At 40.3% G+C, this 24,823-nt stretch overlaps 1 protein-coding gene across 1 annotated transcript; it reads right to left on the bottom strand.

Annotated features, from left to right (window-relative positions):
• Positions 1 to 1,155: 1,155 nt before the first annotated feature.
• On the bottom strand, positions 1,156 to 6,678 carry LOC112290437 (uncharacterized). The gene is made up of 9 exons (XM_024536652.3): positions 4,880 to 6,678; positions 3,994 to 4,161; positions 3,789 to 3,870; positions 3,340 to 3,543; positions 3,054 to 3,130; positions 2,782 to 2,812; positions 2,613 to 2,670; positions 2,268 to 2,337; positions 1,156 to 2,107 (listed from the first exon to the last, which is right to left on the bottom strand). The coding sequence occupies exons 1-9, from the start codon at positions 5,735 to 5,737 to the stop codon at positions 1,490 to 1,492; spliced, it is 2,166 nt and encodes a 721-aa protein (XP_024392420.1). The 5' UTR covers positions 5,738 to 6,678; the 3' UTR covers positions 1,156 to 1,489.
• Between the last annotated feature and the right edge of the window lie 18,145 nt (positions 6,679 to 24,823).

Raw genomic sequence — 24,823 nt, 5'->3', positions numbered from 1 at the left:
CCTTTAAACCAACTTTTCAACTGCATAATCTAATCTTCAAAAGCCCTTCATATGCATGCAATAAGCTTTAAAGAGTGATAGTAGGTATAAAATCAATACCTTGACTTTAAGTGCCTATATTTCCTTCATAAAAACTCTAAATCACACAAAATTTTTACCAAAACCATACCCAAAATCTTAAACTTGACGATTCTAACTTGTGATGTTTGAATGGTTTCAAAAGAGCAACCCTAATCTATAATAAGGCCTTGGGCAGCCTCCTTGAAGTCCATTGGGCATGAATTTTGGCCAATAAGAATGGAAATGGATGATGAAAATCTCCATTCATCCATATGATTGGCCTAACTATTTTTTACATAGAAAATCTTCTCTAATCTTTTTTCTAATAAGTTTTGTATATTATATGCCTTAAACATCAAATAAAAGAAACAAAACAAAATTTCAAGAGTTACCAATGTCTAATAAAGATGGCTCTAAATATATAAAAAATATTATCAACATAAAATCAACGTTAATAATAGCATTTTTAAATTAACTACTTCAAAGTAGTAATCTAATCACATTTTGTAACCAACTAAAATCTAATAACATGGCTCTCACTACATTGTATAATAAATTATATATTAAATATATATGTGCATTATTTTCACATAGTAGCTAGACCACAACATGACATCATTAGGATATATCTAGTTCTTATCATGTTCTTTCTTTCTTTTTAAGTAGGGAGTAAAATTCACTTAATTTAATACCATTCTAACTTTGAATTAATACCAAGTTGCAAAAAAACACTCAAGTAACTTGAGATTTTTTACTTGAGATTTTCTACTTGAGATGAGATGACATTTTATACATTGGATTCATCTAGCCACATTAACTGACATAAACAATTCACCTAACCTTAAATTGGATAGAAGAGAAGTTTGTGCCATTTTCAACTTGAAGTGGATGAAGAAAGTGCAAACTAACACCTTCTCAACACACAACACATGTAGCAAGTGTGAAGTGATGTGGTTGCAACACTTGAGGCATAGGTGGTGAGAGAAAGCAATGTTATTGCAGGAAGAAGAATGCAGGTTGGGTATCACCAACAGAAGAACCTATAAAGTAATCTGCAACAGTTTACAGAACAATGTAACAATTGCATACACCCACTGCACTTGGAAAGGTTCCAATGGTAGCACTGGTTCTTATTCCGAGAATGTCTGAACAGGAGCAACTGCCGATCATGTAATCGAATTTAGCGTAAGGCATCATATGCTGCCTTCTGAATCAACCAATTGCTGTTCAAAACTGTAGCCATGTCTGCCTGCATCAGCAGCGGCAATAACATTGAACCCTTTTCATTTAGAGTTTTATCAGAGTAGTTTGGGCACCATCCCCTGCCATAGAGATTAACAATCGTTGATATCATGCTCAAGGGAGACAACCAGGATACTACTCGAAGGGCTATACAAGAGAGAAAGATGATAATGAAAACAATGAACATTTACAAGACGGAGGCTTGCAGGGATGTCAAAGTCATGCTGCCAGATTGCTGCGGCATGCAACTCTGTAGTGATGTTGTGCCATGCCGTTGTGGTGTGAGTCCAGCACCCTGATCAGTAGTCATGGGGGCCATGGTCTGTGGCGTCCCATCAGCTAGGCTAGAAGAAGATAAGCCCTCAGCTAGCCGTGATGGTGAGCTGCCTTGAGGGGATGATTCACAAGAGGCTGTCCGATCCGGAGGAGGAGGAGGAGGAGGAGCAGAGCAACTATGAAGAAGCTCCGTCTTGGGAGTAGCAGCAGTAGTAGTATCTTTGGAGTGAAGCATTCTCAGATTGGGATTGGGAACCACATCCACTCGGGCTCGTTTGGTGGATGGTTCTTGCGAGGCAGAGCTCCCACTTGCATCCTGCGGAGAGGATAATGTCTCAGGCACTTGATGAGAGGATTGTGCTGCTGGTGCGTCCTGACTATTGGGTGCGTCGCTCCCGCCCTCTGAATGTTCCATGCTGGAGAGGTCAGGGTGTGAGCCGAAAGCTCCAGAGGCCTTCGTTTGTGCTTCAAACATCATCTTCAGGCTTTGCCCCTGAGCCTCAATTCGCAATTGAAGCTCCCTTTGTATCTGCACTTGCGAAAAGCAGCACGTACAGGTAAGCACAGAGAATCACACTTATCCGTGCACAAGGTTTTTTGAAAATAAATTATGACTTATTCCATGCATTTGGTGATGAGAGAAACTGCAGGGTTGAGAAAGTTAAGTGGATGGGGGCGAACTTATATACCTCCAATTGCTCATGCAATCGCTTCTGCACCTCCATCTGCATCTGCAAGGCTTGAGTCATTTGCAAACTCCTGTAGTTTTACCGCCAAGGGTTAAAAAGTCAGATACAGCTCATGGTTCTTTGGTCCTCTGGAATAAAAGCCTCCACTTTCGTAGCAATCTGTGTAATCATGAACTAGAAGTCCGACTCATTATATTCTTGCTTTTTCCTAAAATCAATGAATTTTGACCAACTGACCACGCAGATGAATCACAACATCTGAGTCTTTTTTCATATTGCCATACAGTCGAAAAGTAAAATCCGTGACTAATACGCCTTGAAATATGAAAGTTTCGGAAAACTGACGAGTTAATATCCATGCCGCCGAATGAACTATCATTTCGTTTTCGATCATTTCTAGCATCTGCACACCAGAAATTAGCAATCAGAAACACCAAACAAACATCTGCAAAGCGACAAAACTGTGAAAATTTTATCAGTGAAACCAGTCAATTAAAAGAATATAGGAACATACCTTCAGAAGTCTCAGGGATAAGTCTGTATTTCTGCATTGAAAAAGGAAAAGAAAAAGACAATGAGGATTTACACTGCTGACAGTCTGTCTATACGAAGAAAAAACTGAACTCGTACAACCATACATCTAAGTACCAATGAGAATTGAAGACATTGCATGAAGATATCCAACTTGAATTACGGAATGTGATTTACCTTTAAGACCACCTAAAGAACACAGATCCTATGGAAGAGAAAATGTTACTAAGAAATGAGTTGCTCCAGGCTATTAACCTGTAGATGGCTCTTGACATGATATATGGTAATCCCTTCAACGCTCATGATACGCAGCACAGCTTTGGGTGTTGCACCTGCTCAATTCATACGAAAAGTACAGGAACGTAGTAAGCGCCCCGGAATCTTAACACCTGAAGATTTTCCCTTGTTTTACATGGCACTCCAAATTGGTTTTTTACAAAAATTAAAACTTAAAAAGTTTGGACAGCTCGTGCTGAAATTCAACTACAAGAAGAAGAAAAGTATTTCACAATCAAGATTAAGAGGGAGTACAGCTACCCACGTTCAGGTCCACCCAATTGAGCAACAGCATCAACAAACTTTTCATGGAGTTCTGGAGTCCATCGTAGACGTGTTTTGACAGAAGCAGCTTCATCGGTTGACGCTGTAGTTGAGGCAATGGCTGATACTCCGACTGATGCTCCGACCGATGCTCCTACTGATGTAGGAGTCCCTGAAGTGCCTGGACTCCCTTCTGAAACAGCACCTAGAGCAAAACCAACTCAACACAAAATTTAGGGCTTTGTACACGTTGGTATCGCTCACATATTCCTAAGTATCTTCAGAAGAAGCCTTTTAAACGTAGGGTTTTTAACATATTGGTTAAACTGACCTGCTGATAAATTTATCGGGTTCCCCAAACACCAACACTTAAACCAGACGAAGAATGGGTTATATAATGAGCTATCAAATCTAAACGTAGAAGTGGTTTATGGAAGTTTAAGTATGCACCTGAATGTTGCCAATCAGTACGTAAATCTCTTGCAGGTATGAGGGGAGGAGGTGCAGGTAAATTTGCTGGTGCTTGGAATACCTGAAAATTGAAAATGAAGATGTTAGCCAACTTCCAAGATTCCGTGGAACAATCCACATATACAACTAGTTCTGGAAACAAACAGAGTGCAGCTAGCGAGACCACAGGCTACAGGAAGCTTACTCTCCCATTAATAGTATCCAGGGGCACGCTCTCATCGTAGGGGTCCGTAAAAATTTCCATCCAATTGGGTTCCGGCCATTCAGGAATGTTCACTGAAGCCTCTGCTGTCTGTGAGGACCCTTCGCTGTCACGGAGTATCCTCTGATCAGATGCTCCTTCAAGTAATACCTGCCCCAGCCATAACCCTTAGTTCTTGGCCATTTCTTCAGGAGGCATCCCTTCGTAATGTATATTTTTTTGCTAAGATACCCGATGTAAAGTATTCTTGACAACAAAACAGACCAAGTGGCATCACACATAAGGTGTCAAAACCATCCAACAAAGACCAGTATGAAAGTCTTGTCTATGTTCCCTAGCAACGTCACCATTCCTAAACTCACGAAAATGGAGTTACCAGAAACCTCCTGGGACCAGCTTAATGATAAGCTAAATACAGAATAGCGGGGTTCAAGCTAGGTTGAAGGTCCAGCAAAGAGTAATAGAGCATTATCAAGGAGTTCCAGTTTTAAAGTTCCGCAATCTGAAATCTAAATTCACGAATATATTGTGCTAGTGTGCAGTCATGACTCAAAGGCGAATGATACGAAGCGCAAATAAACCCTCGCAAATTTTAGTTGAAGGTAATGTTTACCACATTCAATAAAACCCGCCATGACACACTACTTCGGCACTTCCTTTACTAGATGAAATAACAATATACTAAGCCTTGTATGAAGTCCAAGAACATCAGGTTATTGCCAGAATCCCACACGACCAGAGCAATATTGATTGTCTTACCCTGACTCCGCAAACAAGTGCTGAATGCTAAACTACAAGCAATTATGACTAGGAAGTGAGAAGAAACTTATCAATGAAAAAGAACTTGTGAAATAGGAGCAAGACTAACCTGCAAAGGATGGCAAAGATTTGCAGCATTAATCTCAGGGGTTATGCCGAGTCTAGAATTAGCATACTGCTCTAAAGATGTAGAATCACCCCCTCTTCCAGACCCTATTTCCTGCAATTCCATTCGCATACCAGACCCCGTTCCATCGTCCCTTCCGATTATGGAAAACCCTCTACCCTCATCAGTCGTTGCCGCAGTAACTCCCCCTCGAAGACAATGAAAATTCAAGCCACAGCTATTTGTCGGCACAAGAGCACTGAGCTGCGCGTGAGCTGCAGCGGTACTGCCCCCAGTTGACGAGCTCGACGCACCCATGGATATGGTGCTCGATGGCCAAGGCACAGCCGACTGGGAGGATTCTGTAACGACCCACTGGCCATTGGTGCTGGGCCACTGCTGGGCATAAGTTGCTGAGAGATTATGAAAAGACGGAATATCGAAGGATGGGAACGAGCCCTCCTGCAAGGTCACAAAAGCCAATCCATGGTGGATGTTACGCAGGGTTGGCGCTGCTACATGAGGCGGTGTATACTTACTAATGTTGAGGGGATGGTATTGGGCAGTGATGGATGGAGAAGTGATTACATGGGGAGACGACGTTTCCCATGAGGAAGGTCGGACGCCCGGAACGGCAGAGTAGTAGTTTGGCTGCTCGGGTGGAGTGGCGTCGCGCGCCAGAGGCTGAATCCCCCGGACTCCACCAACCGAGGTTGGAAGAAAGAGTTGAGAAGGACACTGCGCACCGAGGGGTGGCAAGGATTGCAACATCCCTGGTGATGCTAGTGGGCTGCTGCTATTGCTATGGCTTCGTTGGCGCGCAGCTGAAGTGGGGAGCAAGGGTGGCATTTGAGTAGGCATTGGAGGCTTGGCATGGGGGTAAAAATCTAGGAGCTAATCTCTCAGAACGATTACGTCACGAAATACAGATCGGTGGTCATGTATCAGCCTTAGTTCCGTCTTCCGACATGATGGCGACGTTATTTGAGGCCGAATTCCTACGAGACCCGCCTGGATAATAGCCTCGGCGATTCTTACCCTAAATTCTCGCAAGCTTGACCTGTCAGAATGGGTGAAATTCCAGTCTTACAGACACAAGAAAGGAACCCTTTCGCTCCTCCCGACAACGCGAGACGCCCGGTATTGTGTAGAGACAAGAATAAGGTGAAGGTATAATGTCTGCCTGGCAAACCTGAATGCCTCTACCCCTGACGTTCGACTTGGATGTGCACCAGCTGAATGAAATCCTCTCGATAAATTAAGTCTACTCGCATAATCACTTCATCTGTTCTGGATTCAGCTAATACTGCAATGAATCCACAACGCTGGGAACCAGATGGTGGCATGCAAACCTAGCTGCTAACCCACCGTCACTGCCAACAGAGACGGACCCCTACCCGAACGATTCCTTCCTGCAAATTCATGCGCGACTATAGAGATGAACAAAATCGAACAGCTTCCAAACTCAGAACTCCTGAAGGATTCATCTTTCCACTCCCCCTGTCTTCCGCTTCTTCTCCCAAAATTCCAACTCCTGAGTGAAACGCAACAAGCTCAGACGACGAACACGACACGACAGAACCCACAGTCCTGCAATCCGAGCTGTTGTTGAAAAGTACCCCGAAGCCCACTTCCAGGCACTCCCTTTCTCCGATTCCTTGCCCGCTGGCTCTCTACACGCGGCCTCCCTCGTCACCAGCTCATCAACTCTGGTGCGACACCTCTTGCGACCCCTACGCTCGTATCCCCCCGGATTTCCAGGAATCAAAGGGACGGAAACGGTTAGCCTCCCTTATCGCACGACCACCTGGAACTAATCGCAACGTCAGTCTGCTAAACCCAATGGCAGCGATTTTTCAAGCGCAAATAAGATGTCCAAGATGTCGGGTCGAGATTGCGCGCAAGCAAGAAAGCGCAGGAAAGCAAGCGAGGATCTGGCTGATCGTCTCGACCGAGCTGGGAAAAACGAAATTCCGGCTTTTCCAGTCTCTCTCTAAAGGTCAAGCCTGTACTACTTTTTTCTTCAAACTGTACAAGTTCTGTCGCAGAGAATGGTTAGACAAGCGCGATGGGCTCCATTCCTCATCAAAAGAAATCTGGCCCTGCAACTCAAACAGTCATTCACGAGCTACGTCCCGGGAAATAGCATCAGGAACCCCAGGCTCAACATATCTACACGGTCCGCTCACATCGCCACCTTCACTGCGGCATCGCTCCAAACACCGGTTCCATCCTGATTCGGATCTAGTCTGATCTCGCAGACAGAATTTTCGTCTGTGAACTTGTCACTCGTCGGAAACCCAGGCGTGAGAAATCCGTGTTCAAGCTCTTCAGTTTTTCCAATTATTGCCATCGAGTTCGTCGTTGGGCATTAGTAACACGTAGCCGTACCATCACGAGAGAATCGGCAGGGAGATGTCTGCGACGCGCCACAGATTCCAGCTGATGGATGGTGCGGGGGCCGGCCGACGGCAGTTCAGCAGTGCGTCCTCGACGGGCATTGAATGGTGTGTCTGAATGGTGGAGTTCGGCAGAATCTCTAGGCTGGCAGGCTGTTGTCGAGCGCGCCCTCCATACGCCCTGGCCCCCCCAGATGCCGGGGGGCGGGGCTGCTGGTGACTTCAAGCCAGGCCCTGCTGCAACTTGACTCCTCCGCTGCTCCCCCCACCCGACCTCCTCCTCCGCCCACTTCGATGCTGCTGCTGTTGCATCATCGCCACCATCATCCGAAGGGAGGAGCAGCAGTGCACAATCACCGTTTTGGATACTATTGTTGTGGTCGTCGTCCTGGACACTGGGATGAGAGTGAGAGTGTGAGAGAGAGGGAAAGAGATTCTTTTCTTCTTCTTCGTCTGCTGAGCTTGGACGAACTGGAGTGGAGTGGTGCGGCACTACTAGTGCTGCTGCTTTCCTTCCTGACTTCCTTCCTTCCTCAGTGGGCTGCATCATCATCCCACCCCAGCCCGCTTCCCCTCTCATGCAATATTATCATACTGGATAGATTCGCCGCTTCTTTCTTCATCAACGCCCCCCCCCCCTTTTTGGCTAAATTCAACAGATTCATGTTGCAGTCCACTTTTATTGGAAAAAGTTTCTGGATATCCAAAGCTTTTATTCAGTGTTCGCTAGGTCAGTTTCGAAGGTAGCAACTGGGTTGTAATAAGGGCGAACAATGCCCATTGATATTTCTGGACAGTAGCCCAACATATGCGATTGTTTGCTCTGTCTATCACCTGGATGCTTGAGATATATATACAATCATATGAAGTTTCAAATGGTTAATGTCTCCAACTGTGTGTTTCACAAATAAAATTTTAACTATTCTGTATTTTAAATGTCTATTTCTAAACCTTTTTCAAAATAAGAGACTCTGGTTATATATTTACCTTGTGTGGGAAAATTTGTATTTTCACACACAAAAACATACACAGTTTATTTATTCATTCATTCATTCGTTTATTATAAAGGTCGCTACATATATTTTAATCTCATTTATTTGAAAAAGAGACCTCTCAAAAACATACTTCAATAAATTAATAATAAATAAAATAAACAGGCTCTAATGAATATCAGATTGTCTTTTTGAAAGTTTTCTTCCCTTGCTGTTATAGTTGTAGACATTAAGACATGGTCATAGATGGCACTGGGTTTGTTTAAACGTAGAACAGAAATTCGTCCACTGCAAACAAGATTAGGAACAGAAGCAGCAGCAGCTAGAAAGAACTGTAGGAATGAGAGAGAGAGAGAGAGAGAGAGAGTGACACACACACACACACACACCACTTTGTTGAAGAAGCAGTGTGGGAATGAAGTGGTAGGATTCCATTCTATCTCGTGACTGTGTGTTCATTAGTTGTTTACAATATTGGGGATTGGATTTGGTCCATATTTGATTGTTGGGGGGAGTGTGGGTTAGGGATGAGGTGCGGGGGGTTCTAGGGCTCGGACGGAATCTCTCACTCACTGCCCGTTGGGCTGGGGCTGCAGAACCTGCCCCGAGATCCCTCCCTGGAAAAGAGTGACACAAGAGTTCTGTAATCTTTCCTTTTCCTTGCCCTGCCCTATCCTGCCCGTGCCAGCCAGCCAGCAGAGGAGGTGGTCCAAGGGGGTGGGGTGGGGGGTGGAAGAGGGGACCCATCCATCACCACGTTGACGATGAATCTCTCGATCTAGGATGGCAGGAATCTTGTGGGAAGGAGAGGGAGGGAGGGAGGGTGAGGGAGAGGGAATCTTCTTCTTCTTCTTCGTCTTCTGCCTCCTCCCTCCTCCTCCGTCCTCCTCACTAGTCGTGGCTGCTGCCCCTTTCCCCGTGGTTGCCTGCATGGTAATGAATCCTACCCTCTTCATCCATCCATAAATACATCCATCAATCAATCCGTTCATCCATCCGCATATACATCCATCCGCCCATCCATCAATATATACATCCATCGTCCGTCCATCAATATATACATCCATCTGTCCATCCCCACAGAGGCGAGGTGAGTGGATGACTTCCTTAGTTTGCTTTTTTCATGGTGGGCTGCTACATTCACAAATGATAGAAAAGGAGTGGTACCCTACCACCTGCATGAAATCCTATTTCCTATTTCATTTCCATGGGGATGGATGGATGGATGAATGGATGGATGAATGGATGGATGGATGAATGTATGAATGGATGGATGAATGGATGGATGAATGGATGGATGGATGGATGGATAAGGCCTCACTCTCTTGCTTGCTTGGTTTGTAAGGAAGGCCACCCATTCCATGAATCGCCATACAACTACTACCATTATTATTACTCCCAATAATGATGATTTGTTGATACTAGCATAAAATATTCTTTTGGTCTCTCTCTATGTTAGCTTCTTCTTAATATATCTATCATTGCTTTTTCACAATTCTCACAACTTAAAATTATTATTCCAATTTAGATTTGAATTTTTGTTTAGAAACTCTTGAATTACATTTTGTGAAATTAATAATATTCTTCAAAACTAGAAACTAGATGTGAAATTATATTAATACAAGATTATTTGCATATTTCATTATTTTCATCAAAAAATAAGCAATAACTCAACTTTTGATCAATCAAAGATCAAAAACTTAAAGTTGTATCAAAGACATGAATGTCAAAGAACTAAAATGTCAATACATTCTTGTGTCATTCAAAAAGACTAAAAAATCACTCAAAGATGATAGGATATTAAATTAAAATGGCTATTGCTAAAGACAAAAAAATAAAAAGCCTTGAAATAAGATTAAAGACTAGAAATTTGTTGATAAAAATGAAAAAGGCTTCATTCTTGCCTCCATATATACTCTTAACTAGGGGCTACATGGTGATGTCTTGTAAGACCTCCAAAATGTATTGACTTTGCAAGCTACATATCTTAACTTGCAAGACAAGTTTTCTATATGTGCATCATACAATTAGCTTGTTTGTAAGCTATCAATATATGGTTAAGTTGTTCATCAAATTTTTAGCCTATCAATTAATTATAAACACATGTAAAATCAAAGTAGCATCTATAAAGCTTCTAGGAAGCTACTCTATAAAATATTATGAAATAAATTTATTTTTACTTACTTCTACTTAATCATATAGATAAATATTAGAATAAGTATGTATGTTCGTGACGTTACCTCTCCTTCTAGAGACAAGTTCCATAAAGAGTGGTCATCATATATTGAAAAAATCCAAGATGCACTGAATTATATTTGCCACATATTTTGATCTTTATTTTCTTCAAAGATGATTGATAGGTCCTCTCAACCATTTATGGTATCCCATATCATAGCAAAAAGACTACTTTATTATTTGATCGTTGTTGAGGCCTTTATAATCCCTTTTAAATAAAATATTTGGAATACCATCAAGAGTCATTCCTATCTCTAATAAAATTCTCAAACATTAAAAATCTCTTTCAAAGTTGTGATACCAAACATGTTATATCTTGCCATCTATTTGACAAAGGACATATTATTTTTGTTGATTTTTATTTTGATTATGTCATCTTGAAGATTATAACAATTGCAATGTTTCATTCAATAAGTCAGCAAGTAATCATTCTTGAGTTGAATCTACTAGTTGTTGATTCTCCATCTTTTCAGCGTCACAAATATAAAAAAGTTACAAATAAGAATAGAAGGTAGAATATTATTTTTTTTAAATCTTGTTTCTTTTATAGCAAAGATTTTTTATTTTTTATCTTGATTTTGATAGATATTAACAATGAAAAGCCTTAACCTTCTTTGTTGCATTTGTAAGTTTCTTTGATGGCTCCTATGAGTATTCATTAATATCATATCTGCACCAATGAATATGATATTCCAATCTTTTTTGGCACTGCCTTGAATCTAAAACTTCTTCTACTTCAAATTCATAATTATTATCTATTTTTATAAGAAGACGTGGCATTTATCTTCTTCTTGAGATATTCATTTTTATTATGGCTCAAGATGAGACACACAGAATAGGAGATGGATCTTCATAGATTTTGGTAGATGTAAACAATAAGTAACATGATTAATTTGTTGACAAATAAGAAAAAGTTCAAGCCTAAAATCGTCCAACTTATAAGAAAGACAAGTAGTTTTGATATTGCAATAAAGTAGTTATATCTTCTTACCTATGATGAATTATGGTTGTTTTTTATGATAGGCATCCATATTCAACTTTTGTTATTTTTGAGCTTCTTTTAACTACGTCTTTATTGTTGCATGTAGCTCTAATAAATGATTTGTCAAATCTTTTGCCATAGGATTATTAAATTTTAAAAATTCAAAAGTATCAAGTCATGAATGATAATCATAATTAATAAATAAAAGATACTTATTGAGTAGAAAAATATACTAAATTATTGTATATAAACTCTACTAATGGTAGAAGAGTTATTTAATTGTCTTGATGATAATCAATGATACACATCAAATACTATTCCAAACCTTTATTTACCTATTCCATTTGCCCATTAATTTGAAGATAAAAAGTCAAAAAAGCTTTATATCCACTTTTAAAATCTTGATATAAATTGAATCTCTCTATTTAATATAATATCTTTGGACAATCCATGATACAAATAGATGTTGTAAAAAAAACTTAGCCATTACTTCATTTGTGATAGATTTTGTAAATAGTACAAAATATGCCATCTTGGTAAAATAATTTACTACCACAAATATATAATTATACAAACCTAAGACTAAAAGATCTATAATAAAATCCATAGAAATAGAAGACCATGGTTGTTTTAGAATAGATAATGGTTAGAAAAGTCCATAAGGTCAATGACAAGGAGTTTTTATTTTTTTTAATTTCTTTTATTACATATTTTTATAAAGTTTTTAATTAGCTTTTTTTTTTTAAATTTTTGGCCACCAAAGATTTCTTGATATTAGCTCCAAAGTCTTATTGTATCTAAAATATCTATTTTTTAGAAAGTCATGACAAGCTTGAAGAATACATAATCATGTTTTGCCTTTTGAAATATATAATCATTCCTTGAAATAGAATAGATTTATTTTGAATTCAAACTTAAAAATATCATAAGACTTGGAAGAAGTACTCTTGATATTAAGAATAAAAAGATTAAAAGACATACTTGATTGAATTTTCTTGAGAAAGATGGAATTAAGAGTTAATGTTGATTTTATTGCACAAAGATGAAAATGCTCTAGCTTCAAGAAAATCATTCTTTATTGATCAAAAGCTACATCTCTTTCTTTTGGTATAAAATAAGAACATCTGAAAAGGATGTCTGACAAACTTTGTTGTTTTTTGGATTGTTAAATAATCTTGAAATCAAAACTTAATAAAAACATGCTCTAATAGGCTTGATAGCAATTCAAATGACTTGCTCACATGAAGTGTTCAAGGTTCTTGTGATCCTTAGATATGGTGGCTAGATTAAAAGTGCTTTCTAAATAATGATGTTATTCTTGAAATGAATCCACAATTACAAAAAACTCTTTATTATGGACCTCATAGTTAATCTCGGTTGCTAAAACATTTCTTGGAATAAAAAGCTATTGGATAGAGTTTATCATTTACTTCCATTTGTGACAAAACAATACCTATAGCAAAATCTAATGTATATGTGTCACGGCCATAATCATGTAAGCTAATAATTACATATAGAAATAGGTAGAAGTAAGAAAAAGTAGATAAAAGTAAGTTAATTCTATAATATTTAATATAAAAGCTTCCTAGAAACTTCCTAGACGCTGCTTTGACTTCATAGGTGTCTTTAATTGACTTTTTGGATTAGAAACGTGGTCAACAAGTTGGCCATGTGCCACACATGTTGTTAGCTTGAAGATCAAGCTAACTATGTGGCCCACACGTAGAAAAACTTGCCTTGTAAGTCAAGGCATGTGTCCTACAAAGTCAACACATATTGGAGGTCCTATAGAACGTCGCCACGTAGCCCCTAGTTAGATAGTATATATAGAGACAAGAGTGAAGGCTTCTTCACTCTTGTCAACTCCTTTCTTGCTTCTAGTCCAGGTTCAAGAGTCTTTAGTTTCTTGTCTTGTGGCAATAGCCATTCCAGTTTTCTTTTAATATACCTACTTGTTTATATTTTGACTTATTATATCGAGATAGCCTTTTGGTGTATATTTTCCCTCATTGAGTCTTTGTCCTTCATAGATTGACAAGAGTACACTTACAATATCAGAGCTTTGTTTTTTCTTGAGTAAGAGTGGATTACCCCTTTCTCTTGACAAGACATAAGCGTATTAGAAGTTTGCGGATTACCCACTTCTAAACTGATATTGTTCTTAGTATCTTCTTTGTTATCAAGTCTTTCTTTTCTTTTGTCTTGAGCAATATCAAACAAATTTTTCTTCTTAGTGTCATTATGGCAGAGCTTGTTGAAATGAAGAGTGCAATGGCACAAATGCAAGAGCAAATGAGGGAGTTAATGCTTGCGATGCATCAACTCAATTCACCAACACAGGAAAGAACAAGAATAGCAGAAAGTGGAGATATAGAGATGATCGGAGCTGCTTCAACATCTACAACAAATCACGTTCCTTCTCCAATTGTACAACATCCTATAAGCACTAGAGAACCAAGAATTGCCTTACCTGAGAAATTTGATGGTACGAGATCAAAGTTTCGAGGGTTCATCAATCAAGTACAATTGGCAATTGAACTTCAACCGCAAAGCTATCCAACTCCAGGATCACAAGTCAGGTTTATTGGCACTCTACTTTCTGGTTCTGCATTATCGTGGTTTTCGTCTTTTCTTGAACAACGAAATCCAATATTGGATAATTTGGAAGCTTTTTTGGCGGAGTTTCGATCTATGTATGGTGAACACGATGCAACTCGTGTTGCAACAAATAAGATCCGAATTCTGCGACAAGGAAATCGCTCAGTAACAATATATGCTTCACAATTTCGACAACTTGCGATTGACATCAAGTGGGATGTTGCTGCACTCATCAGTCAATTTCTTTATGGATTGCAATACGAAGTAAAGAAATTGATGCTCAACTTACCTGATCCTCAAACTTTGAGTCAAGCAATCGATTTTGCGGTAAAATGTGATAATCAACTTTTCGAATTTCGATCCGAGAATCATTCACTGGAACCTCAACGTTATTACTCAATGGCAACATCAACATCTTTGCCAAACGTACATTCAGAAGTAGAAGACATGCAAATTGACGCAGTACGTTTTAAACTCCTAACTGAGCAAGAAAAGATTCGTTGTCGTCAAGAAGGATTATGTTTATATTGCGGAGAACCTAAGCACACTACTCAGCATTGTCCAAAGAAACGACGCAACTATAAAATGAGGGGTACGACGGTCAAAGAAGACAACATGTCGGAAAACGGATTCGTCCAGCTACAATAGGGACCGTGCAGCTGGAACCTTGTACAATTCCTAATGAAGGTCCTATCCTCTCCTCAGAACCCTCTCCTTATTTTATAATAGACTTATATTTAGGACCTAAGAATTACAAAGCCTCTGCTTTATTAGATTCGGGAGCCTCAGCATGTTTTTTAGATGAACAATTTGTTAAAAGTCGTAAAATACCCTTTGTACAGAAACCTAAACCAGTACATGTAGAAGTCATAGATGGTCGTCCCTTGTCTTCTAGAGATGTCACTCATGAAACTCATTCTATAAAAGTAACAATAGACGGTCATGATAGCTACATAGCTTTTAACATAATTAAATCTCCATCCAATCCAGTTATTTTAGGTTTATCCTGGCTAGAAAAATATAACCCTCAAATAGATTGGAATTCGCGTAAACTTGACTTTTTCCAAAGCATTATTAATAGTTCTACCAACCAAGTAAAAAATTATAAGTCTAGTATAGTAAAACCCGTACTGATAGGTGCAAAAGCATTTATACACGCAGCAAAAGAAGGATCAACTTTTGCTATTTATGCTGCACCTATTTCTAAAAATGTAAAGACTTCAATTGGCATTCCAAGTCAATATCAGGAGTATCAAGACGTTTTTGAGACAAAAAATGCAGATATTCTTCCTGAGCATCGCCCATCTGATTGTTCAATCGACCTCAAGGAAGGAACTCAGCCACCATTTGGACCAATTTACAGTTTATCGCAAGATGAGATGGCTGAACTCAAGACATATATTGACGAGAATTTAGCGAAGAATTTCATACGCCATTCAAAATCTCCAGCAGGAGCTCCAATTCTATTCGTAAAGAAAAAAGATGGATCTTTACGAATGTGTGTTGATTATTGAGGACTCAACAAGATCACAATCAAGAACAGGTATCTATTACCTTTGATATCAGGACTCCTTGACCAGTTGAATCAAGCTAAGATCTATACAAAAATAGATCTAAGAGGAGCATATAATCTAGTACGGATCAAAGAAGGAGATGAATGGAAGACTGCGTTTCGAACCAGGTATGTGTCACGGACACAAAATACAGACTTGAAATCTAAGAAGAAGTTCAAGAAGAAGTGGCAGAACTAGATTAAACAGATGAGTACAAGAACAACACCAGAAAGGTGAGCTAGAACTCCAAGAGATGTGTTGTCGAGACTGAAGAACCCTTCAGCCTCGACTCCTATATATACTACTGAATAGGTAGCTTCTCGAGCTACTTCCGCTAACTAGGACGCTTCTCCAACAACTTCTACTAATTAGGAAACTTCTCGAGCAACTTCCTAGAATCTATCAGAATATTCTAGAACCTTCTAAGAATATTCTAGAACCTTCTAAGAGAATCTTTAGGGAATATTCTAAGAATCTTCTAGAACCTTCTAAAGGAATCTTTAGAGAATCTTTAGAGAATATTCTAGAAGAATATTTGAAGAATCTTCCAATGTATGTCGATGACATCACCTCCTCTTCTAACTTCGAGGTCTCCGAGAAGCAATGTTGTTATCAGTCAATACCAACGCAAGAAAATGAAAATCTGTCGCATCACATCCGCTATGAATTCCAATTGTTGTTCGCGAGGCAAATGATTCATCGGCCCTTGGAGCCAACGATAGTGACCAACACCTTCAACCTCTGACCAAGCGTGGACTTCTGTGTCTTCATTGTGAAACTGTCCTCCAAACATACCTTCTAGCTGACCGTCGTAGGCAGGCTCGACCTCAAATACAATTACTAGCGATCTGTTGCTCGGTATCCTCCGACGTCGTCGTGGTGCAGGCGGTTCTTCATCTCGCGGTCGTCTTCGTGAGCTAGTCGCTTGAGATGACATAACAAGTGTAGTATCTTGACTATCCATGTCCAAAGGCTAAAATGATGAGAGCAAACTATAGTTGCTAACAAAGTTCTATACTATCGAACTATGGGTTTTGGAGGTGCCCTCCCCCCTTTTTATGCTACTTGATGAGCAAGCTTCAGCAAGAAGCTATCGTTGAATCGGCTTAGGTTTATGAGGATATCGTTGATGAAATTCTTGTACCTTTTTTGGTGCATTGGCAAGATTTTCGGCACGCTCCCACGTTCGTTCATTGATGTCGTATCCACTCCAATGCACTAAATACTCCAATTTTCTCCTATTACGCCGTGAATCTAGTATCTTTTCCACCTCGTATTCCTCATGGTTTTCAATTTCGATACTTGGTGGCGGACTTTGTACTCTTTGGGGAAAAGCTGACTCTCGATAAGGTTCCAACAAAGACACGTGAAAGATTGGATGTACCTTCATAATAGCTAGTAACTCAAGACGATTAGCCACCGGATTGATCTGCTTCTCGATAACAAATGGCCCTAATCTCCGATAGTCCAATTTGTCACATGGCCGCTTGGTCTTGATATTCCGTCGAAGAAGCCATACTTTACTTCCAACTTTAAAAGTAGGCGCTTCATTTCGATATTTATCTGCAGATGCCTTGTAACTCTCTTGGGCAGATTGCAATTGAAGCTTCAACGTCGCTTGAAGCTCCGATAGTTGCTTCACAAATCCTTCAGCTGCTGGGTTGTTATTTGCTGAAGAACTCAATAAATCGAGCTTGGGGTGGTATCCGTAGTTGGAGAAGAATGGTGTTTGTTGAGTTGACGCATGAAGAGTGTTGTTGTATGCGAACTCAGCAAGCGGTAGATATGCAGTCCAATCATCTTGTTGATAGTTGATGCTGCATCGTAAATATTGCTCCAAAACTTGATTCACCCGCTCCGTTTGACCGTCAGTTTGAAGATGAAAAGCCGAAGAGAGCTTAATATCCACCTTCAATATCTCAAAGAGGGACCTCCAAAACTTGGATACAAACTGAGTACCTCGATCCGACACGATATCATCTGGTAGGCCATGATAACGATATATATTATCAAGAAAGAGTCTTGCGGTGTCTTCACTTGACGATGTTTTCTTGCAAGGCACGAAATGCGCCATCTTTGTAAATCGATCCACCACAACAAAGATGCTGTCAAATGAATTCGATGACGGTAGGTCCGTAATGAAGTCCATAGAAACTGAAGACCATGGTCGGTGCGGAATAGGCAATGGCTGGAAAAGTCCATACGGACGATGTCGAGGGATCTTGGATCTTGAACAAACATCACAAGAAAGGACAAATTCCTTCACATCCTTCCACATTTGGGGCCACCAAAAATCTCGTGAAATAAGCTCCAAAGTCTTGTTGAATCCAAAATGTCCCGCAGCTGGAAAGTCGTGCCGAGATTGAAGTACTCGGAGTCGAGTTGGTCCTTTTGGGATATACAACTGCTCCTCAAAATACAGAAGATCTCCCTCCACCTTAAACTTGTCATTATCGACACGTTGTTTGATGTCAAGAGCTATAGAATCTTCAATGGTCGCAGTACGTACCTCGCTGAGGAAGCCGTCATCGATAGTTGCAACAGTAGCAAAAATCCTGAATTTTTCTGGTTTCAACAATGTTGTACATTGTTGATCAAACGCTGCTTCTCCAGCCTTTGGCGCAAGATACGATCTCCTCGATAATGCGTCAGATAATCCTTGCTATTTTCCAGGGTGGTAGGTGATAATAAAGTCAAATCGTGATAGAGACATATTCCATCGAGCTTGACGACGATTCAAAATTCGAGCTGTCATGAAGTACTCCAAATTCTTGTGGTCCGTATAAACAGTCACTGGATGTGCAGCTCCTTCGAGGAAGTGACGCCACTCTTGGAAGGCATCCACTATAGCAAGCAGCTCTTTGTCGTGGATCTCGTAGTTGATCTCAGTAGCAGAGAACTTTCGTGAATAGAACGCAACTGGGTGAAGCTTCTTGTCTATGCCCATCTGTGAAAGCACAGCTCCCAAAGCAAAATCTGAAGCATCGGTCTCTAAATAGAAAGCCTTTGCAAAGTCAGGGTGTACCAAGATTGGAGCCGTAGTGAATGCCGTCTTGAGATCTTGAAATGCTTTTGCTGCTTGTGATCCCCATTCGAGCTTGTCTTTGCTTGTTAGACGCGTGAGTGGTGCAGCAACTTGAGAATAATTCTTGATGAAGATCCGATAGAAGTTAGCAAATCCAAGAAAACACTGAACATCTCTAACCGTCTTTGAAACTTCCCAAGATATAATTGCTTCCACCTTTTTTGGATCCATCTTCAAGCCCTCTGTAGTCGCAATGAAGCCCAAAAATTCCATCTCATTCTGGTGAAATTGACACTTCTCCAACTTGGCGTAGAGTCCTCGTTCGCGTAGTTTTTCAAGAACCAAACAAACCTACTTCTCATATTCTTCTTCATTCTTGGAAAATATCAAAATATCATCCAGATAGATGACAACAAAGTCATCGAGGTACTCCCGAAAGATGTCGTTCATCATATGCTGAAAGACCGCTGGAGCATTGGTAAGACCAAAAGGCATGACATTGTACTCAAAATGGCCATACCTTGTACGAAAGGCTGTCTTCCATTCATCTCCTTCTTTGATTTGCACAAGGTTGTAGGCTCCTCTTAAATCAATCTATGTAAAAATCCTTGCACGTCTAAGTTGATCTAAGAGGCCGGAGATCAAAGGTAAGGGACAGCGATTTTTCTTGGTCACCTTGTTGAGTCCTCGGTAGTCCACGCACATCCGCAGTGAGCCATCCTTTTTCTTCACGAATAGGATTGGTGCTCCAGCTGGCGACTTTGAATGTCGAATAAAATTCTTGGTTAGATTCTCATCGATGTACTTCCGCAATTCTGCCAACTCCGTCTGCGATAGGTTGTATATTGGACCAAAAGGTGGTTGCGCTCCTTCCTCCAAGTCTATGGCGCAATCATATGGTCGATGTTCCGGCAGTATATCGGCGTTCTTCTTCTGAAACACGTCTTCAAAATCCCTATATTGCTCTGGTATATTCGATGTTGAGATATTCTCGCCGCTAGTTGGAGCTGCATAAATGACAAATGGTGCGCCTTCCTTGGACGATCTTAGAAACGCTCTCGCTCCAATAAACATGGATTTCTTCATGTAGGTTCTACCAACAGGTTTATTATTATTTTTTTCAGGAAATGTTATCCTTCGTAGCCTCCAATCAATGGACGGATTATGATCTTCTAACCAAGAAAGACCAAGGATAACAGGGCTTGATGGGATTCTAATAATATTAAAAATAACGTGACTACTATGGTCCTTAAACACCACTTCTATAGGTTCTGATTCGTGGGTAACGTTGCCTGACAATAAGGGTCGTCCATCTATCACCTCTACGTGAACAGGTTTGGACTTCTGTACTAAACGGATCTTGTGGCGTTTAGCAAACTCTTCATCTAAAAAACAAGTAGATGCCCCCGAATCCAATAAAGCTAAAGTTTTTTGTTTTTGAGGGCCTAAAAACAAAGGAATTGTAAAACAACGGGCAGGTTGGAGAAAAAGGAGGAACCTGATTGTTGTCGTGATATTAGATTGTCCAGCCGCACGGTTCCTACTGTGGCTGGGCGTCGTCGTTTTCCGGAATCATCGCACTTCTAGTCTTGACAGGGTGCCAATTTTGCTTCTTGGGGCAATTTCCAACCTTGTGACCTTCTTTTCCACAGTACAAACATAACCCTTCCTCCATACGCCGTTTCTTCTCTGTTGGAGTAAAAGATCGGACACGCGCCGTGTCGATTTGCATGTCTGTTGCCTCCGAATGTGAGTTTAAGCTATTTGCAGATATAGTCACGTCGTAACGAGTCATTTGGTGTCTTGGACGTTGGTCTTGGTGACGCTGGAATAGGCGGTTGTCACACTTTACAGCTTGGCTAATAGCTTCGTTGAGTGTTTGAGGATCAGGAAGAGATAACAGCAAGTCCTTCACATCATCCTTCAAGCCCCAATAAAACTGACTCATCAACGCCTCTTCACCCCAATTAATGTCACTTGCCAATTGTCTGAAATCCGAGGCATAGACTGATGCAGAGCGTGTTCCTTGTCGTAGCGATCGGATCTTTGTTATAGCCCATCGAACTTTATCATGCTCGCCAAATGCTTCTGCAAACGCCTCCAAGAACGTTTCAAAGTTGTTCAAGATTGGCGATCGCTTCTCGAACAAGGGAGTAAACCAAGACAGAGCTTGTGCTGTAAGCAAGGTTCCAACAAGCCCAACACGCGCTTCCTCCGTCGGATAACGTTCGGGCTGTAAAATTGTTATCAACCTGATTTGGTTGACAAAACCTCGAAACTTGGAACGAGTTCCATCAAACTTATCCGGAAGACTAACTCGAAGCTCCTTTCGTTGTAGGACTACTCGATCTTGTTGAAATGGAGGTAGAACTGCTTCTTCTGGCGCAGAAGTTTGAGGCTGATATGCTTTAGATGGCGCTATCTCAGATGCTCCATTGTTATGGAGTCCTACCATGACTCCTTCGATCTCTGTTGTCCTATGTGACAACGAGGCAAGAGCATTTATGATGGCGTCTAGTTTGGATTCCAAACTTTCAGCCATTTTAACGTCTTAACCTTCGGCTAACCTTCAGAAAGAAGAAAAAAGAGTTTTGACAAGAGGACAATATTGGTACAGAGGAGAGTACTCCGCAACCTCTAAAACGCCTTAAGATTCCAAGATGAGGGGTAATCCACTCTCTCCAAGAAGAATAAGGCTCCAATATTGAGAAAGAAGAGATATCAGTTTAGAGGAGGGTAATCCGCAACCTCTAAAATACTAGCACACCTTCAAGAAGAGGGGTAATCCACTCTCTAACAAGAAGGAATTAGCTCTGATACCAGTAAAAATGTAGTCTCGACAAACTGTCACGGACACAAAATACAGACTTGAAATCTAACAAGAAGTTCAAGAAGAAGTGGCAGAACTAGATTAAACAGATGAGTACAAGAACAACACCAGAAAGGTGAGCTAGAACTCCAAGAGATGTGTTGTCGAGACTGAAGAACCCTTCAGCCTCGACTCCTATATATACTACTGAATAGGTAGCTTCTCGAGCTACTTCCGCTAACTAGGACGCTTCTCCAACAACTTCTACTAATTAGGAAACTTCTCGAGCAACTTCCTAGAATCTATCAGAATATTCTAGAACCTTCTAAGAATATTCTAGAACCTTCTAAGAGAATCTTTAGGGAATATTCTAAGAATCTTTTAGAACCTTCTAAAGGAATCTTTGGAGAATCTTTAGAGAATATTCTAGAAGAATATTCGAAGAATCTTCCAATGTATGTCCATGACAGTATGGACATTTCGAATATAATGTCATGCCCTTTGGACTCACGAATGCACCAACTGCTTTTTAACATCTCATGAATGATGTATTTCGTGAATTCTTAGACAATTTTGTCGTCTGCTATCTAGACGATATCCTGATCTATTCTAAGAACGTCGAAGAACATGAAATACATGTTCGTCAAGTATTACAAAAACTTAGAGATGCAGGATTGTACGCCAAGATGGAAAAGTGTGTATTTCACACTACTCAAATTGACTTTTTAGGATACATCATTTCAAATGATGGTCTCATGATGGATTCTAAGAAAGTCCAAACAATCATGGATTGGAAGATTCCAAGGACAGTAAGAGATGTCTAATGTTTCTTGGGATTTGCCAATTACTATCGGATCTTCATCAAAGATTTCTCACGAGTTGCAGCTCCACTTATACGCTTGACTAGTAAAGATAAATTCCAATGGAATCAAGAAGCGGAAGCAGCATTTGAAGCCTTGAAGACATTGTTTGTCTCTGCACCTGTCTTATATCGTGTTGATTTTTCCAAGGCATTTTTTATGGAAACAGATGCATCAGATTTTGCCTTGGGTGCAGTTTTATCACAAATGGGAACAGATGACAAACTTCATCCGATAGCTTCTCATTCAAGAAAATTCTCAGCAGCCGAGATCAATTATGAGATCCACGATAAAGAACTTCTTGCGATCATGGATTCCTTTCAAGAATGGCGTCATTATCTAGAAGGCGCTTCTAGTCCAGTCACTGTGTATACAGATCACAAGAACCTCGAGTATTTCATGTCAGCATGCTTGTTGAATCGTCGTCAAGCTCGTTGGAGTATGTCTTTGTCAAGATTCGAGTTCATTATCACTTATCGGCCAAGAAAAGAACAAGGTTTGTCTGATGCCCTATCTAGACGTTCTTATTTTGCACCAAAAGAAGGAGATGTAGCTTTTGAGCAACAAAGAATGGTCCTCTTGAAACCGGAGCAATTTCATCTCCGAGCAATGAAATCAACATTGACTGTTGATTCAACTTTTCTCAAGCAAATCCAGTCCAGTATGTCCTCAGACCCTCTTGTTTATGATATCGAGAATAATTCTTCCAAGTCTCATGATCCTTCTAAGTTCGAGTTCAAGAATAATCTATTATATTTTGAAGGACGCCTATATGTTCCAGAAGGAGAAGCACGTTTACGTGTTCTTCAAGCACGTCATGACTTTCCAGCAGCAGGGCACTTTGGATATAATAAGACTTTGGAACTCATATCAAGAGATTTTTGGTGGCCACAAATGTGGAAGTCAGTCAAAGACTTTGTACAATCATGTGATATTTGTTCAAGATCAAAAATTCCTCGTCATCGACCTTACGGACTTCTTCAGCCATTACCTATACCAGAACAACCATGGTCTTCTGTTTCTATGGATTTCATCACAGATCTGCCAAGCTCAAGATCTTATGATTCTATATTTGTGATAGTAGATCGTTTCACCAAGATGGCACATTTTGTGCCATGTACAAAATCTATCACAGGTGAAGAAACAGCTAAGCTTTTCATTGATAATATCTATCGCTATCATGGATTACCTAAAGATATCATATCAGATAGGGGAACTCAATTTGTGTCAAGATTTTGGAGGACCCTTTTCAAGATTTTAAAAGTGGACATAAAGCTATCTTCGGCTTTCCATCCTCAAACTGATGGACAAACAGAGCGCGTAAACCAAGTCTTGGAGCAATATTTAAGGTGTACTATCAACTACCAACAAGATGATTGGACAACCCTTCTGCCATTGGCAGAGTTTGCTTATAATAATACGGTACATTCTTCCACGTAACAAACATCTTTCTTTGCCAATTATGGCTATCATCCACGACTTGATACTTTTGATTTTTCAAAAGTTGATAATCCTGCAGCAGAAGATATAGCAAATCGGTTGTCAGAGTTACATGCAATAATGAAGACGCAATTGAAGGAAGCTCAAGAACGACAAAAGATAAACGCAGATCTATATCGTAAGGAGCAACCACAAATCAACGTGGGTGATAAGGTATGGCTACTTCGTCGCAATATCAAGACTACTCGACCTTGTGATAAGTTGGACTATCGTAGGCTTGGCCCCTTTTCTGTTTCTGAACAGATCAACTCAGTTGCATATCGGTTACATCTACCGGAGTCAATGAAGATCCATCCTGTATTCCACATGTCTCTTCTTGAACCATATAAGATAGTGGATATACAAGGAAGAAGACAAATGCCACCGCCTCCTATAGAAGTAGATAATAATGAAGAATTTGAGGTGGAAGAGATATTAGACTCAAGGCGGCGTCGAAATAAGCTGAAATATCTTGTTCATTGGCGCGGATATGATATTAGTGAACGCACATGGGAGCCATCCAGGAATCTAGGAAATGCATCAGCTAAAGTCAAAGTTTTTCATCAACGACATCCATCAAAACCAAGATGAAAATCTCTCTTATAAAAGAGACAAGATTGAGGCAAGATAACATTCAATTTCCTATCCTTGTTTGTAACTTCTTTGCATTTGTGACGCTAATTAGATGGAGAGCCAACAACCAGCGGATTCAACTCAAGAACCTTCGTTTTCTGACCTGCCGAACGAGAGATTACGATTGTCACAACCTTCAAGACGACGTAATCGAGATGAAGATCTTCAAGAATGACATGTTCTTCCTCGAATAGATGGTGAGATACAACGCGTTTGATATCACAATTTGGGAAGGGACTTTCGATGTTTGGTGATTTTTCTAGAAGTAGGAACAACACCTGATGGTGTTCCGAATATTCTATTCGAAGGAAGTTACGAAGGCCTCAACAATGATCAAATAACAGGGTGGTCTTCTCGCCCTGGTATGGGACACTACCGATGG

This window comes from Physcomitrium patens, chromosome 13 (genome assembly GCF_059467195.1).
Source record: "Physcomitrium patens ecotype Gransden chromosome 13, ASM5946719v1, whole genome shotgun sequence".
In the NCBI taxonomy this organism is placed as follows: domain Eukaryota; kingdom Viridiplantae; phylum Streptophyta; class Bryopsida; order Funariales; family Funariaceae; genus Physcomitrium; species Physcomitrium patens.
This window is presented reverse-complemented; position numbering and strand designations above follow the sequence as displayed.